Consider the following 19,349-nt stretch of genomic DNA (forward strand, 5'->3'; position numbering starts at 1 on the left):
TTTTGGAAATAATGAAAAAATGCTTAATTTCTTAATCCAATATGTTTTATAAAGGATTATAGACGTATAGAAAGATAGAATGTAACTTGAAAGTTTGATATATATGATATATACTTTTAAAAATAGAAAACATATGATAGTAAGAAGTGACGAGTTTTATACATTTTCATACACTTCATCTTATGTGGTTGTAACTTTTTTTATATGAACCTTCAAGTCCAGACATGATAATAACTTTCAACAATAAATGACATGTGCTGTAAGATACCTAAGAATATGGTAATGTACTAATGTACATATGGGTTGGAAAGTTTCAATATACATTTGTCATAAAACATCATAAATTGAGAATATTTTAACCTTTTAATGACAAATAGGTCATAACTTATTTTCCCATTTTATACTCATAATATCTTTTTTCATAAGTTACTTTGTCAAAATTAGAATGACACATAATATCGGCTCCTCATATGATAAGTTTTTTATTTTGTTAGTGACTCATTTAGCATAGAAAATACTAACCAAATTTGCTTCATACACAATTATGTCTAATTTATTGAGACACTTGTTTACAGTAAGCTTAAACCTGTATATAATGTGTATGCATTATAATCCCATCTTGTGTTACATTAATCTCACTCAAGTTTGTGACCAGTGACCACAAACAGTCTAAATGAATGCCCAAGTGAGTTTTGGTTAATTTCAGTTTTCGAACGATAATGTTGGACTTACGGTAATCATTGTAGCGTTTATGCTGACAGTGCAGGAACGTATTAAAAGATGAAGAATGTAGCAAGAAAAGAAGAAAAAGTACTGGGAAATCCAGTTTTGAACCATCAGGAGTCAGGAAAGCTCAGCAGCAACAGAGCAGGTTTCGGGCATTAAGGGAAGACGAGCTTAGAGGTCCACCATCACGCACCAGGGCTAGCCTTAAGAGAAGGCTCCATGAACCTTCATCATCCAAGCCAAAGGTACAGATTGGTTATATATAAGTTATGTAGTTTAATTTGGGGTATAGGGTAGTTTATGATTTTGTGCTAAATTTGTTAACCAAAATTCTGTCATAATTTTCTTGTCACACATATGGGTTATCTAAGATTGATTTCATGATTCGAAAAATCCCATCTTAATGTTCAGGCGGAAAAGAAACTAAGTCAAGACGACCGGTCAAGAAATGGCGGTAAGTTAATTATGAGATATTCATTCCATTTGCAGTCATGGTGGAATCACATTTGTGGATAAATAAGACATCATATCTCTTGTTTACATTTTGACCAGATATGAAACATGTCACAGAGGCTAAAGAGAACACAGGGACTGATGCAATTTCAGAAGAACCGATGGGTGCACCATCCATAACTCAACCATTGCCTGATAAGCAGACCTTAGAGTTCATTATCGACACATTGCAAAGGTTTGCTAAAATCGTTTCTATATATATGACATTAGAAAGTACGTAATAAAGGGTTAGTTGCAGTGAAATTTCTTACACTTTTGATCAATTTGATGTCATAACATAGGAAGGATATGTATGAAATCTTTGCTGAACCGGTTGACCCTGAAGAGGTTTGTGCTTTTGAGTCATAAATTTATATAACTGAAGCTTATACTCCTAATAGTTCTACTACTTGACACAAAATTGACAGTACAAGTATAAATGAACTTTTAAGGTTGCGGATTACTATGAAATCATCGAGGAACCAATGGATTTCGGGACAATGAGAGCTAAACTTCATGAGGGAATGTATACTTCCCTTGAGCAATTTGAGGTATTTATTGTTCTTAATATATGTAAGTCTTTATTACTGCCTCACTGAGCTTTCATGTAAAGAATCTTGTTGCAGCATGACGCATTCTTAATACCAGGGAACGCGATGCATTTTAACTCTTCGGGTACTGTATTTTTCAGACAGGTATGAATGCATTGATGAACTTTTAACACGAGTTACACGCTATGAATTTATGTGACTTTGAATATTCTGAATTTGCAGGCTCATGGGATACATAAACTAGCACAAAGAGTTTTCCATGTCTTGAGGACAAATCCAGAAAACTTTGAGTCAGAATTCTCAGCAAATAGGCGACGATCTAGCAGGAGATCTCACGATGAAACCAACGAGTTGAATGACAGAACATTCTTAAAAACTTCTGAAAAGCGTATGGCTCTATGATTCACAAAGGTTTTATTAAAATAAAAAAACTCTTGAAGTTGCTAGTAAAATAAAGATACTCAATATAACTTTACAAATACTAAATCTTGCTACTATTGACTTTTGAGGTCAAAGGTACTAACTTCAATTTCAAAATAACCATCGGGTCCTTCAGTATTCAAAGAATGTTTTCTAAATATAATAGGCCTTTTACCAATACTATATTAAAAAACAATAATTAAGTCAGGTCTTTTATGAAAGCTAAATAACACTATGATTAAGAAAAATAAAGAGTTGACCTAAAAAGTCAAACTGTAATTCAGTTTTGAAGTATAGTCTGCTTACAGCATATGTATACGCAGGAGGTAAAAGATGTGAATCCATTGAAGTGGACAGAAGATCCACTTATAAACCTGAATTGAACCTCAACAATGAAACATGGTCAAACCCATTGATCCATGTAAGTCAATATTTTGACTTTTCATTTTTCATTTCTTGATCTACAATTTTAAAGGTTATGTTTTAATGTGTTATTAGCCCTTTCATTTTCTATGTATATTTACAATATTTGTGGTCTTTGCAGTTAAATCAACAAGAACTTAGCTACCGCGACAGCCTAATGAAATTTGTCAAAGGTTTAGGTCCAACGGCCCAAATGGTTGCCAATCGAAAACTCCAAAACTTAAATGGAAAGTGTTATCAAACAACCATACAACAAGATTTTGGGAAACAACCTCAAATTCCAAATAACCAAATGTGGTGTAACACTAATCATCGTTACAGAGGGCTCGTGGATCTAAATGTAACGTCAACGTTGATGCCTGCATGGCTTCGACAAGAGGAGAGTACATCTACGAGAATCACATTGGATCTAGATTTTTTGAAACCGAATTATCGAAAAATGAATAATGGTGGAGGAAAACTTGAAGAAAGCGGTAGCAGATCATTTGATGTCAACGAGTTGGGTCTGCGACTGTAATAAAATTCAATACATTAGTTACTTATTAATTCTAGCAATAAGAGAATTTTGCTAATTGTTCTTACAATAACCGGTAAAAGCAAATTTACTCATATTAATTAAATTGATTTGATACTTAATCAATAGGCAATCGACCTTTATTTTAATGCTAAAAAGTATTTATTTTTAATCTACACAAATGTTTATGATAAAATCTAGGACTTATGAAAATACCCTAATCCATATGAAAAATCAAAATAGAAATAATTTACCAACTCGATTGGCTATTATTGACAATATAGCTCTAGTGATCTACGTGAACGCATGCATATGGGAATATATTCTCAAAGCTATAGAGATCGTGGCCTCCAACTAGTATATGAAACTTTGCTTAGCAAACTGAATGACTAACAACAAATATATTATTATTATTATAAATACTACTCTATTAATTTATATTTTTAATGTAATTGATACATAGTGATAGTACCAAGTTTTTATCATTATTTGTTAGTGCATCAAAAGTTCAAAACATTCTCAAAAGGAAAGTGGACCAAGTATGGATTTTGGTAAATTTTGTAGAAGTAAAGAGTAAATATATATAAAGTAAAGTTTATAAAAAAAGAATTGATGTGCCATGACATATAACAATGCCAAGAGCTTGATAATCCTAATATAATTGGAGATGCTCAAAGTAAGATTGTAAAATTGGAGTATAGATTGTTTAGTTATTAGGCTATTTCCAATGCTAAGGACGTTCTCAAGCGTCCTTGAGCTGTCACATAATATCCTTACAAATCCTTACACATCCTTATAAATCCTTAAGATCCTATAATTTTATCTCCAACCATACAAATATCCTTACATATCCTTTAACTCCATTAAAAACAAAAAAAATATAAGTAAGGACACTTAAGGGCATGCATAAAAAAATCTTAAGTTTTGGACATACTTCAATCGCAAAGGATATTCAAGGGCACTTAAGGGCGCCCAAAAACATCCCCATTGGAGATAGTCTTACTAGTTTTGTCAACGTTCTTAAACATATGAATATGAGAAAAAAAAACTCATTCGATTAATTAGAAGAACGAACATGAATATAGCCTTGTGTTTTTTCATTTATTTTTTGAACGTTCGCTAGTTATTTGAAATTATATGTTCAGTTATTATGATCGTGTATATATTAAATTAAGACTTTTCTTTTAGAACTAGTTATGACTTTTTCCAATGACTTGTATATTTTGTAAAGTTTAATTTTCATTTTATATATAGTTTCTATTTATATATAGTGATCAAAATTCATATGGCGTTCGTTCACGAACACATTGTATTATAGTCATGACAGTCTTGTGTTACGTTCGTGCATCGTTCGTAAAGGTAAATAGCAAGTCTCGTCTATGTTTCATCAGTTCGTTTACGACCTTTGTTATTACTCATAAAGATTTTATTTAAAACTTATTAGCACGGTATTCACGCAATACGATAGCAGTCATGCATGGCAACAACGGCGTAATGATGGGGTAACTATTAGTAATGAAAGTAGTGTAAAATAATTGATGTGAAAGATTAATGAAAATATTTTAACGTGTAATTTAATCAATAAAAGTATTTTTGATAACTTTTCCCCGCGGCTTCTAACAATGGGACTACTTTTTTTGTTTTTAATAATACACTAGCAAAGTTTAAAACTTATGTATCCACAACATACGTAGGATAATATATTAATTCGATTTATTACTAGTTACGGAGTAATAATTAGTTAATTACTAGTAAATATAATAATGAAAATAGAAAGTTGGTTCAATAAGGACGGTGTTGTTGAGTGTTGGTAACCACCTGCGCATTTTATCATTCCCCCTGATCTCCGCTTCCTCCGATCATCATCGCATCTTTCCGGTGGTAGCTTCCTGCTGTCCGCCGGTCATCATCGTCATATCTCCTTCATTTTCTATACATATATATACATATACATATATATATATATATTCTATTGTAATAAGATTCATTAAAAAAATGGCGTACCGTAGACGCCAAACTTCAAAGGACGTCACCGACAACACCACGGCGGCACCTCCAGCGTCATCACTAGCTGCTCAGGCGATCAAAGCTTCCGCCGCTCACCGTGATTCTTCTTCTTTCTCTTCTGCCTATTCTAGCTCCTCTTCTTTTCACTCCGATCGATCTAAGGTTTTCTCATCAGAGTTATTTCCTTTTTACTGCATAAATCCAAATTATATATATATATATATATATGCGAATGTGTGATCATTTTTACTGATCATATTATTATTATTCTGTTATTTTGTTTATTACTGCATATGTTTATGATCTACATAGGTATACTCTGTTATATAGCTAGAATTCATACTTCGTATTATTTTTTTGGTTACTTTTTGGTGTCGGTATGCATATGCGATACAAATGTTTGCCCGTTTTTAGCTATTTTGTAGATAATCCCGTAAAACCTTGTCGACCTAGATATGACTAGACATAATTTAGGCTCTCTAATAATGTAATGTTGGATTTATAAACACAATGTGAATGAGGTTATGGAGAATCATCACATCGCTATCAAAGTTTACTAGCTAAGTTATGCCGGACAAACTAAGTAGAAAGTGACAAAAATTTGTGCGACATGTGAAAAAAAACGAGAGAAAAAATTGTCATTTGGGACAAAATGGAAAGAAAGCTTATATATTTTTTAGATAAGTAGCTCTATGTAAGTGATAAAGATGACCATTACTCGATGAGTGCTAATAGTTTGTTTGAGACTCAGCTATTGCTTTTATGCTCTAGGGATTTGATTTTGATTTTGATTATTGAGTAGTGAATAGACTGATACCCCTGATTTTACTCATGAAAACTTTTATATAATTCTAATATATGCGTATATGTGTTTGTATTAAAGCCTAGAATTATTGTTCTGCTGCTTTGCTTATCGTTTGGAAATTGGTTTATGGATCCATATATATAGATGCTAACGAAGTGGATAATTTTTAGTGTGAGATATATTTCTGGCTTCTAAGGTCCTAATTGTTTTGTATCTTTAATCAACACAAAATGGCAGTATCATATAGGTATATAGTTCGTCTATTTGCCTTATAAATCTAGTTATTAATGGTTTCCTGCTCTTCTGTTACATTAGTGCTTGTAATACACATGTCTTAATCAAATCTGTAGAACACATGTCTTTGAGCAGGTAGTTCAGTGATAATATATTATAGTATTAGTATTATCACTGTCTTCAAGACATTTGGTTGCTTACATGTGTTTTAGAAGCTCTAAGGTAACAAGTTTCTATTTTGTGAATTAATTGTTATCTGGCTTAGAATCATCTCTAATTGTATATAGAATCGAGTTGATAATTATGATAGGAATATTGATTGAAAACAGATCCTAGACACAGACCACAGCTGCAAGATTGGAGAAAAACCTTAAACATTTTTATTTCTGCTGATAAGATCTGATATCTTGTATCTGGTGATTCAGGGTTCTGCTACCTATGATTATACATCGATGGGAAGTACGAATGAACCAGGAGGTTTTTGGGGTGTTTTAGCAAGAAAGGCTAAATCAATTCTCGATGATGATGAGGCTCCTCGTCGTTTTAATACTCCTGGCAGTTTGAAGACGGAAACAGTCTCGACAAGCAACCAGGTATGTATGCATTTTTTGTTTTGGTAAAAGCATATACTTGTGTTGCCTTATTTACCTTATAGCTTTCACCTTGCAATAACAGACAAAAATCAGTTAATGAGAATGACGAAATGGAAGCTCTCCTGATGTCATTTAATAAACCAATATCTTGTTTTTTTTTTTTCCCGATTGATGATAAGCTATAATGTTCTCTTGGCTAACCTCAGTGCTTATTGTGTTTCTTTGTTCAGGTTGAGCATCGTTATGAGTCTTTTGAGAACTCCCGAAAAATCGATAATCCAAAATTAAGGAAGGGTTTAGATAGACTCGCATCCTCACTTAATCAAATTGGTGGCTCGATTGGGAATGCCTTTGAGGTAAATATTGTAGATTGATCTCAGTGGTTTTAGTCTATCTTGAATGACCATTAGAAATTAATAAAAAACATATTTTGAATTCTTGTATTTACCTTCTGGTCATATATGAAATGTTTATACGTGTTCAACTGTTTAATGATCTTGGAGATTATTTAGGATTATACGAGTATATGACATGTCTATTACACTAAAATCAGTGATCTAGTAAGTTGTATGATCTGAGTAATAGATATTAAGCTCCAATACGTTGTGTGGAATGTTGTGTATGATGTTCATATAAGTTCTTTCATATGTTGTGTCGTGACCTTGTTTGTTCAGTTTGAAGAGGATTTGGCAGGAAAAACACTGGCTGAAATTTCATTTTTGATATATCGTTGCTTTATCTGTGTCTGCTTCTGTTTCATCTTGAGAAACCTAAAAGGATACATGTCTAGTTGGATGTCATTGTTTGGAAGTTTTATGTAGGGAAACTGTTTTTGGTTGCTAAATTTGAATTTGTCAATCATAAAGAATGTTGATTGAGTAAACAATCTTATAGATACAAAAGTAACATACTTTGATTTTCAGGAAGGGCGAACAATTGTGGACAAGAAAACTCAAGGTATCATACAAGAAACTCGCAAGCTGCAGAGCAGGAGAAAAGGAACGACCGATGAACCGAACGAGTTTTTTGGCTTGCAGGACCCATTACAGGAACCTAGAAGGCTATCTGAACAAGAACAGACAAACCAAGAAAATCAAATCAAGGCATCTCGCGACGTAAGGTTGCAAATGTGTAGTTGCATTTTTGTGGATTATGTATATAATTTTGGGGAATTTTCATACATTTATCTGAAATTCGTAGTACATACTTTGGATGTGTGCAAATTACTTGCAGCAAATGCATCATATCATGTACAACATCTTTGTAGTAAAGCAAAAAATGGGGAAGTAAGATCATTTATTTGCAAGCTTGTGGTTCAGGAGAAAAGTCTCCTCATGGTAGGTAGTATGTGTAGGAAGAATTTTGAAGTGCCGCGTGTCTTGATGAAATTTTTTCCTGCACCTTTTTTACTCCTTGATGCAGCTTTTTATCAACACCTTGATACACCAAAGATCATTGGTGCATGAAGGTGTTTCAAACGCGTGTTAGCACCAAAATCCCTCCTACACTTTCTACCGTTCGGAGACTTTTCTCCCTATTCTTCCCCTTATTTGCTATGCTATAGAAAAACAAATTTGGAGGCCATCATGTTGGCAGTCTTGATGATCACTCACCAGACTAGAGAATTGCTTTATGATCCACTCTCATCAAGTATTTTTCTTTAGCCATATTTTTGTATCCTTCCCCGTGAAATGCATTGTTGCCTTCTGTTTGGAATACAGGTGGCGATTGCAACCGCTGCTAAGGCGAAACTACTCCTACGGGAGCTGAAAACTCTCAAAGCAGATTTGGCCTTTGCAAAAGATAGAAGCTCACAGTTAGAAGAAGAAAATAAGATGTTACGCGAGGCTCTTGAAAAAGGAGAACACCCTACAGACGATGACATGGTATCAACTTGTCTCATTGTGTGCACTGTTGTAATTTTACAGATGGCAAGATGGGCAGGTTGGGTAATAGGTTAAAACAGGTATTCATTGTGACGGACGAAAGGGGTTGGGTTGGGTTGATGCTTCACTTTATACATATATGTGTGTGTAGTTATTATCTATATAAACTGTGTCAATTATGAAATAATAATTACTTGCTGGAATCTTGCAATTTTGGGACTACTTTCAACCCATTTGACCTGTTTCCTTTCAGATGATTTTGTTTATTACGAGTTAAGAATAAAACATCTCCCAACGACCCATTCATTAATTAATTGATCACAATTGCACCTTCCATTCTATGTTTTTCGACTGATTCTTGGTGAACATTCATGTGATCAGATACGTCTTCAACTTGAATCACTTTTGGCAGAGAAGGCTCGTTTGGCTAATGAGAATTCTATATATGCACGTGAGAACCGCTTTTTGAGAGAAATTGTTGAATACCATCAACTAACAATGCAAGATGTCGTGTATCTGGATGAGGGTATCCAAGAGGTTACAGAAGTTAATCCAGGATTGTCCAGAACACTATCCACCTCAGCCTTACCTCCATTACCTTCATCCCCTAAAATATCTAGAACACATTCTACCTCAGCCTTACCTCCATTACCTTCATCCCCACGTGAACCTCCTTGATTCGTGTTCTGGTTAGTGGTAGCGCCATGCTTAATTCTTTTGTTCTTTTAATGTTTTGTGGTTTATTTTTACTTGGGTGATGGGGGTGATTATTTATTCTTTGTTTGGTTTTGTAAGTAGTGTCTAGTGTGATATGTTGATGAACAATAACAGAAGGCTTGTTATGTATTTGTGGCCTGTTATGGCTATCCCATGATTCTTTGCAAATAATTTGGATACATAAGAACAATTCTTTTGATGTTGTACAACAACTTCGTGATTTAAGTTGTCGAATGAAGACAGTAGTGTCATAATATAACATTGCAGTAGTGATTTTATTTGGTTCATGTCATGTCACGATTTATATCATGATATTAGATTGTTGATTCATGTGTAATTCTCAAGTTCCTACCTCATTATCATTTGTTGAATTGGTAACAGATTCTAATACTTGAGGATATCGCTCTCCATCTTACCCTCCATGTGACTTGGTTACCTTTCATTATCAAATCAATTTGTACCAAATTGTCTTACGTTTAGTGATATTTATCATTGTGAACAGACAACTATATTCTACAGAATAACAGGTTTTCGAGTCCTCCACAAGACAAAAGAGTCATCATTGTGGGGAGGGTAAAAAGCATCCAACGCAAAACGATCTTTCACTCCCTCGTTTCATCGTGGCACACCCCACCCACAAGCAAGCAACCCCCCTCCCCCCTCTCTCCCGCAGGGGTCATTTTTGTTTGAGATTTCAATAGTGGTGGTTGTATTTTCCATTCCTATCCAATGAATGGTTTTTTTATGGACAAAAAACTCACTTTCCAGCTAAGAAAGCCACGAGATCCGTTGGGTTAAAAAAAACACAAGTCAGCAATTATGACTCCAATCTCGTTAGGTTTAATAGTGCTACTAGTATTTATTTATTTCTTATTTTTTGAATAGCATATGTTAGTATTGTTAGTAAAGTTGATAATTCACCAAAAATAGCGCACGGTGAAGGTAGAATCCACAACCTACATTTAAGGATCTAACTTTTTTTTTTCTTTTTCTTTTTCTTTTGAACAGCCATAAGGAACCATTTAAGGAGAAACCTTACAACCAACCCATCTAAGTGGGATTGGTACTACTAGTATTAGAACCAAACTATTTTAAACACACTCATTATTTATAATATTTTATAAAGTATTTAACCCTCAGAATAAAATCATTGAAGATTAAAAATTTTTAAACATTCAGTTTAGATTTATTATCTAGATAATTACTTTTTTAAATCATCGATTTAATTTATATAATTTTACAAAAAAAAACATATATTTTATAACTTTTAATTGTAGAATTTGCAAAATTATATATGAAATTAAATAAAATGTTTTTTGTTATAACGAACCATTTATATATTTTGAAGATTTCCATTTAATTTAAGAAATTGTTAAATGTAAGAGTTAAGATTGTTAACCTACATAAAAAACTTGTGCATTTTATATAAAAACTCATGTTTAAATTTTATAATAAAGGTATACTATCTAATGGATTTTAACTATATCATTAAGGTTTTGTTTATTAAAACTTTTTAATTTACTCTATTTACTTTAAAATTAGATTAGGAGCATGCAACTATTACCTCATTTGATCCAATTTTTTAATACATTTAAGCAAAAACACCATCCATCTTTTAACAAACAAACAGCTTGCTTCACTGTCACCTCTGTTGGACACTTTTGTCTATATTCAATCCCCATTGATGGCAACTCATTTCCATAAAAATCTCACTTCCAATCACACTCACACACACTCACTCACACACACATATACTTACAACTTACCATATCTATGTACCTCAAAACACGGAACAGTTTGGTGACACCTAAAATACTTTAGCCCAATCAACTTATTTTTTAGTACATATTTTTCGCCACCAAATATATATGGTAATTTATACTTTATGATAATATATATTTTTACAATACTTTTGTAAGTATTTATTTAGGGTTTTCTACTTTTTCGTGCACCCATAAACCCAAAAGTTCTAACATCAGGTAATTTTTTTCATCGACATATTTTAATCTTTAGATGTAATTTTCTTTTATATGATCTATGTTGTTTTGATCCACATTGTTTGAGTTCGTTCTATTTTATTGACTTTTGTTTATTTTTTTTGACAACCCCACTTAATATACACCACAGGATAGACCGGTTGGGTCGCATACCTCTGACTTGTCATTCTCGGATAACCTGAACAGAAAACTTTTTCGGTTTACCTATTGGGCTAGACCCACTAGTGATTTTGTGGTGAAAAAATAAAAAGAGATATTGGCATTGGTTTTCGAGAATCCCAACTAAATGATGGCCCGACCAGCTGATCAAACAATGGTGCTAAATTTTGGGAAGTTTTTACTTGTGTTTGTTTTGTTGCTTTCGTGGCCAATAGTTGAATCACAGTCACTTTTAAATGTTACTGAAATAAGATCAGCTAGGGCTTTAGATATAATGTTACAAGACTACGCTTATCGGGCGTTTGTTACACCGAGAACAGGGGTTTCGTTTGACGGTAGCGTTCCTAAGAACTTAACTGGTATTCGGGTTTCAGCATTGAGGCTAAGAAGTGGTAGTTTGTTTAAAAGAGGTTTTTCTATGTATAAAGAGTTTAATATCTCGAGAGGTGTTATCGAGCAGCCATATGTGGAACGGCTTGTTTTGGTGTATCAAAATTTAGGGAATTGGTCTAAAACTTATTACCCTTTACCTGGATACATGTATTTAGCACCTATGTTAGGTCTTCTTGCTTATGATGCATCAGATTTGTTAGCTAAGAATCTACCCGAGTTGGATATTTTTGCATCTGGTGAACCGATTTTGATAGATTTTGGGAAGGTAAAACTCGGGCCTGATGGTTCAACTGCTAAGTGTGTATGGGTTGATCTTGATGGTCAAGTGAATTTCACAAATGTGGTATCTGGGAACAAATGTTTTGCTTTCAGACAAGGGCATTTTTCTATTGTGGTAAACTCGACTACCAGTTTAGTGCCAGCGTCTCCTTTGCCAAAATCTCCTGTGCCGGCTGTGGTTCTTAACCCAAATCATAAAGGTGGAGGAGTTGATTCTACCGTTTGGGTGATTGTTGGCTCTGTAGTTGGTGGATGTTTGTTGTTAGTCTTGTTGGCATTGTTGGTATTATGGGTTCGGGGATACAAAAAGAGAAAGAAGATGCATAAGATGGAAAGGACTGCAGAACGTGGTGAACCGTTACATATGACAACGATTGGGGGAATGAAAGCACCAGCAGCTATGGTGACCAGAACACAACCGACTCTTGAAACTGAGTATGCACCATGAGCTCTTTTCTTTAGGTATTCTTTCCAATTGCACATGTTTTTGTAGGTGCATTAATTTCATGTTTTGGTTCATTCTTTGGTAATCTCATGGAAATAGTGCAAATGTGTTTAGGGTTCTTGTGTAAATGATACTTTCTGACCTCACACAATGATTCGTTGTTGAGTGAATTTTAGGCTTTGAGAGAAGAGTGGTTTTTATTCATGGTGATTTTTGATTTTCCATTGACAAGTACTGATACATTGTTATGCAAAGTTCATATAACTGACAGTAATTCATCACATGAAATTGTGAAGTTATCTTTAACTTGAAGAATGTGTTGATTTTAGTCTGCAATGTGTTATTACTATGTAACTAATCTTGTCCATATCAGAATTCCTGTCAATTTGTACCTTTGTATTCTACTTAGTGTAATATGATTAGTATGAAATCGATTCAAAGACCGTCTTCAACCTGTATTTAACGCTCTGTACTTTGTGTCTTTGAATCAAGTATGAAATATAAGTTTAGTTTGGGTCAAGACCGGGCTTGTCATACAACCCTCCTAATAGTGTATAGTCCACAATTAGTTTCCGGTCTCTGGTCAGCCTGCCCTTTCGATTTGCTTATTTGATACACATAGAAGAGTAATTCTGTGATGTACCAGAATGAAGTGAAAATATGTAGGAGTCATATTTGGTGCAATGATGTTTGTGAAAGAGCCAAAGAGTTAATGAGACAATATGGGTGGATAGTCTGTAAAGGGGCATTACTTTGGTCCAACCACTTCTATAAAGGTGTAAAGAGTAATTATAAAAGAAATGTAGCTTTTTGGGCTTTATGACCAACCACCCCCCCAACGCCTAAACCAAGCAAATATGACCTGGATCCTTGTTTTTGCCAATCCATCTATCATTTTGTTGGATTAGGTGACATCTTTATACTTTCTAGATTGATTTTTATATATGTTTTGAAAAGAATATGACAACCATTTTCAAGATATTCTCATATTCTGGACCAATTGAAGTTTGTAATACTGTTAATTGGACCAATTGGGTTTGGAGAAATAGAACGTTGCCTAGAATAGATTTTAAAAACTTGGCAAAATTGGCAAGGAGGGACCGTTCACACACATGCTACAACCTTTAAGGATGTGATTGGTGTCACATTAGCATATGTTGGGAGGTTTTAATATGTGGTTAATACAGGAGAAGGCTTACACTTACAAGATTAAAGGTGATTCATGAACCATATCATGTAGTTCATATTTCACAATTGTATTGGTAATAAAGTATAGCTTATTTTAGAAGTTATGTAACATGATGAGTGAAAAGTATTAATTGTGTGATACAAATATCAACCTTCTTACATATCTACCCTTAAATGTTGCATACAAAATTACACGATATTAGACAAGACCACGTGGAAATGTTTAGTAATGAGTTTTTATGTAGCCTATTAGCTCTAGACACTTTTCTTTAAAAAAATTTTAAAAAAAAAAAAAAAACATGGATATATTTTTCAGAAAACGTGAAATATAAACGTTAGTTAAAATTAAGCATAATTGAAGTCCAAATCTCATTTGATGTCCGTTTAAGTTTTAACCATAATATTACGTTATTTACTTTCTTTCATAATAATCATAGACCTAGTTAAACTAATAATTGATCAGACTTTCATTTATCAATTTAAGTAACTTACAAATTTTTGTCATTTTTATGTATATAGTTCACCTTATACTTGCACCATTTAGTATATTTGATTTAATAGTTTTTGTAAAACGTGGAGTTTCTTCTTGATTCTTATACAAAATACTTTTTATTGAACTTTGTAGGACTAGTTCTTAAATAATAAATAATACGTACTAGAGTATTTGACATTGAAATCATGAGCATGAAACTGAAGCATGATGGTAAGCTGGTGTGATACATACAATTGCTAAATAATAAACACACCTGTAAGCATCTTATTCTGACCATAGTGATGATGTCAAATGTGTTAGTATAATATATAGTCAAATCTTGTTTAAATTGTAACTATATATGTCCACATTAAATATTATTTTGCCATTTTTTTAAATGGTAAAAGAGGCTTTAATCAAATTCTATTATATCATCCACCAACACCAGATACATAGAGAATATTCTTGATTGACCCATTTTTTGTTTTAATAAAAATAAATAGTTGAACTTTGGGTTAAACAATACTAATTGCCATTCAAACATAATTAATTGCAACTTATATGGTTTTCAATAAAAACATGCATTAGAAAAATGTGACATGTGTGTTAATATACAAAGTAAGCTGTATTATTAATTAACATTGTTAATAATTAAGAAGTGGTATCTTTTTCTTCTTTATTTTTATCGGTAAGTTCAAAGGAAACTCATATCTAAAACAACATTTAAATTATTTTTTTAGAACATTTTACTGATATCAAGATTTAAAGAAAAAACTTTAAAAAGTTGTTCTAAATATCAATCTATATGTTGATGGTTAGTGTTGTGTCTTTAATATTGATAAAAAAAAAAAAAAAAACTCATAAAAGAGAAGTTGTCTAATTGATCTAAAATTTTTAAAATTATGCATAAATTTCATGAAATTATAAGATATCCTCACTTTTTTATATAATATAACGAGCATAATACTCACATTGTAGCGAAATTTAATAACCACCTTATTAGATAAATACATTGGTTACAAAGTGTGATTTCATGACAACAAAGTTGTGATTTTATTTCACTGTCATTTTGTTTTAGGATTGACAATTTGTTATACGGGTAGATATGGTATTTTAGTGTTGTAGTGTGTGGAGGGACATTTTGAGAACCATAAACATGCTGAAAGAGTTTTTTTAAAAAAAAAATGCTTAATTTCTTAATCTAATTCTCTTTATAAGGGATTAAAGACAATATGGATTTCTAACTACGTGGTGAACCTAATGATGTATTATTTCTCACTTTTCACTTTCATACTTGTCAATTAGTGAAGAATAGTATGATATATAGTCGGAAAAAAAAACCCACTTTTAGTGTTTATTTTCCTACATTACAAAAAAAAAAAGTAATTAATTAAACATCAAACGTCATCTTCTACAAGCTTTAGGTCTTAATACCTCAATTATATATGAAAGAAATTAGAATGTAGTCAGCTTTAACCCACCACAACTATATAAAGAGATTGTTTTCTGATTAAAATTAAGATAGAAAAAACCTTACAAGAAATTAATATGAAACTTTTAACCTCCATGTCTATAAGCAAATGTAATAACGAATTATCCAACCTTACTTATTTACATTACAAAACAAAACTCAATCCAAAATAGAACCAGCAAACCCTTTTAACCTATTCTCTGGAATTCATTGGATACCTTCTTGATCGAAGTTGTTCAAAGAAAAGTTGCACATGTCGCAATAATGGATTGTTCAATTATACATCATTTTCATAAATATATATATTTGTATCATATTTTAAAATATAACAAAAAGGTTATAAGATACGTATTATCAGTTTATTACTTATACAATTTATGCTTAATTACTTAGTATTATAGTGTATTATAGGCTTTAGGTAAAATAAAACAAGTTTTAAAGTAAAACAAATAAAATAATAGGTTTTACATCGGTGAAAATCATCATGCATCATAAATATCATCGTACATCAATTGCTTCGTGAATCTTCGTGCATAAATTTAACTATGATCTAAAAGTCAAGATCTTATCTTATTTGTTTTACTCTAATAGTTGTTTTACAATACTCAATCTCATACATTATATATTATATATATACATTATATATTATATATAAAGTATACGATAAGATCAATGTCGTCATTTCTAAGATTTAACAACACGAATAAGAATTCGTTAATACTAGTAATATTAGTAAAGACAACTGACTTTGAATTCGATCGATCAATGAGAGATACAATTTATTAGAAAAGGTGAAGGTTTCAACTGTAAAATATCTTTTGATAAAATATACACCTTCGGGTGACAGTGTAAACCTTAATTGATTGTGACAAAGTCAACAGTGTGAGTCTGAAGGGCTTAACAATTAACAATTCAAGTTTATATTTTGTTAGGACCCATTAATTTTATACCTTAACGATGCATTTAACGAATTGTAAAATATAATCACGATCGTTGATTCCATATAACTCATCATTAATGACCCTGATAAAAATGTTACTCGTACAAAATGTTATCGCGGTTGATTCAAAATGAAAAGCCCGTAGTATTAAATTCGGCGGATATATAATTTATAAATAAAGTATGCTTAAATTTATAAATAAGAAAAAAGAGCATGCATATTGAATGAGGGAGGAGGGGACAAAACGGCGACGGATTGTGGTAGGTGTCGGTCGGTCCACCCTGTAATGTAAATGTAAATTCCAGCTAATACTCCGTTGGCCACATCAGTACCTCTTATTGGCCGCATGCTATGGGTCCCACCCCTTTTTCACCTTTGTTGCCTTGTCTGCATGTTTGACACGTGTGAAAATGTAAATTTTCACCTACTACTACTCTACTAGTAGAATCTCAATCAATCGTCCGCCCCTCCCTCCTTGACCGCCGTTATTAATTATCAATCTTTTCATATGTCGATATGAAAAATTCTCTTATAAAATCAACCAAGTAACTTTTCATATATATATTTTAATCATAACACTTTATATGCATATATATATATATATATATATTTATGGAAATAAAAGGGAATATAAGGTTGTTCGGCACCTAAGCTTAGATGTGAAACCCCTCACATACTAATATTTTATTATTTCTTATTTAATGAATAAATGCATGAGTCCTATAATTTTTATAGATTAAAAAAACAATATATGAGTATTTCACATCTAAGCTTAGATACTCGACAGCCTTATATTCTCATCCCCTGTATATTGATATTGATATCAAATATGTTAACCAATTATCAAAACTATGAATATATACCGTGCAGTATATTACGAGTATGATAAATACATCAAAAATCATGATATATATACACATTTGAAGAAATATATATAGTCGATTAACCCGTTATTTTGTAATCACATATAAACTTTTGCCAGTGTTTAAATATCAATTTGAGCCAATAATAAATGTCTTTTATTTCTTTGTATAGAGATAAATATAGATTGCAAATAAGTTATATATTCTTTTATAAACGAACAAATGTTTATAAACAAATTATTGATCATTCATGATATAAATGAGTTGATGTCTCATATGCTCATGTTCGCCTTTTTTTTTTTAACTAAATGGAAAAATATTGTTGTTCATATTATTTCATTTAACTTGACGTATAAATACAAATGAATTATTTTACTATATGATTCATTGAACATTTGTCTCTTTTAAAGCTCGACCCCCATACATCTAATACGTTCTTGCCTCTCTTAATTATCTATATCGTTTACTCCAACTATAATCATAGTAACAATTTCTTCTTTTCTCTTATATAAATAAAAAAGAATTGTTTCTAGAAGATTTTTTTTAAAAATTTCTTATGTGGCAAACTCACAATTTTTCCTATAAATGTTTTTAAAAATTATGACATCATATTTAAAATTATAATTTTAGCAACATCTTAGATTTTTAAAAAATTAATCAATCTTAACACTATCTTAGTTACTTCATTAGTTTTTCATATAGTTTTATAATTTACGTTTAAGTATTGATTAAACTTTAATAAATATAGACATGTTCTATTTATCTCCAAGTAAAAAGAATATTTTAAAGTTTAATATATAACTACATATTGTTTTTTTTACATGCTAAGTATTTTATATAAAAAAAAAAAATAACTTGATTTATGAAGTTTAAATTAAAAAAATTATCATCAAATATATTTATGTTTGTTGTTTAAGTACACCAAGTATATGTGATACATAAAAGCTTAAAGGTAGCCGTTTGCATATTTCACATACATATTTCAGAATAGATACAATCCATTCTGTCGCAACTTCAACAACGGTAACACATTTTTAAAAAACTTTTATTAATATGTCCGGGTTTAACTCGGGTTAATTAGCTAGTTATTTATAAACATAGAAAGTGCTCATTAATGATGTTATCTTTTTAAATATTGAGTTCAAAATGACAAATTTGAGGTTATTTACTGAATACTGGTAAGAGCTTTTGAATTTTTTTTATCTTTTTTATTTGAGGTTATTTATAAATTAAGTATAAATTTGAATAGTATGCCGGACTGACCTATTGTATTGTATGGTCCAATAAAATTGATCTTTTATCCACTAACACTGTATTGTTTAATTTATTTATAGGTGGAAAGGAAAGAAGAGAAGAGAGAAAATATATAAGATGCATTCTTAAGTCTTTTTTAAGTGTGGAGAAAGAATGAGTATAAATGATTAAAAGAGAAAGTTTAGACCTTTTTTGTCTAAAAAGTTTTTCCCTCATTTTTGAGGTGATTGAGGTGATTAGGAAGTAAAACCTCTCTTCTTTTTTTTCTCCTTTTCATTCTTAAGCTAGCTAAACAATACAGTGATTGGAATGATTAACAAATCTCATTAACTTGAAAAAATAAAAGTTTGTTATTAATATAACAACAACAAAAGTATAAAAAAGAGAATATTTTGTGCTCTTGATTTCTTTTGTTTTTTCCACCTTAAAACAGTATCAATCAAAAAGTCATGCTGGCAACTTTTTTCTATCATTAAAAATCTTTTTTCTTCCAAAAATTCAATATTTTAAAATTAATATC

At 31.6% G+C, this 19,349-nt stretch overlaps 3 protein-coding genes across 3 annotated transcripts; all 3 read left to right on the forward strand.

The window, feature by feature from the left end:
• Positions 1-673: 673 nt before the first annotated feature.
• LOC122609474 (bromodomain-containing protein 9-like) lies at positions 674-3,129 on the forward strand. The gene is made up of 10 exons (XM_043782519.1): positions 674-685; positions 762-971; positions 1,138-1,180; positions 1,279-1,414; positions 1,521-1,566; positions 1,671-1,769; positions 1,845-1,913; positions 1,992-2,157; positions 2,513-2,610; positions 2,734-3,129. Exons 1-10 carry the CDS (start codon positions 674-676, stop codon positions 3,127-3,129), a joined length of 1,275 nt encoding a protein of 424 aa, XP_043638454.1.
• Positions 3,130-4,913: 1,784 nt separating this feature from the next.
• Positions 4,914-9,574, forward strand: LOC122607470. The gene is made up of 6 exons (XM_043780445.1): positions 4,914-5,295; positions 6,598-6,765; positions 6,996-7,121; positions 7,689-7,880; positions 8,487-8,651; positions 9,033-9,574. Exons 1-6 carry the CDS (start codon positions 5,122-5,124, stop codon positions 9,327-9,329), a joined length of 1,122 nt encoding a protein of 373 aa, XP_043636380.1. The 5' UTR covers positions 4,914-5,121; the 3' UTR covers positions 9,330-9,574.
• Positions 9,575-11,234: 1,660 nt separating this feature from the next.
• Positions 11,235-12,865, forward strand: LOC122608152. Its single transcript, XM_043781245.1, has 2 exons — positions 11,235-11,347; positions 11,496-12,865. Exon 2 carries the CDS (start codon positions 11,652-11,654, stop codon positions 12,642-12,644), a length of 993 nt encoding a protein of 330 aa, XP_043637180.1. The 5' UTR covers positions 11,235-11,347; positions 11,496-11,651; the 3' UTR covers positions 12,645-12,865.
• Positions 12,866-19,349: the final 6,484 nt, after the last annotated feature.

Source organism: Erigeron canadensis, chromosome 7 (genome assembly GCF_010389155.1).
Source record: "Erigeron canadensis isolate Cc75 chromosome 7, C_canadensis_v1, whole genome shotgun sequence".
Classification (NCBI taxonomy): Eukaryota; Viridiplantae; Streptophyta; class Magnoliopsida; order Asterales; family Asteraceae; genus Erigeron; species Erigeron canadensis.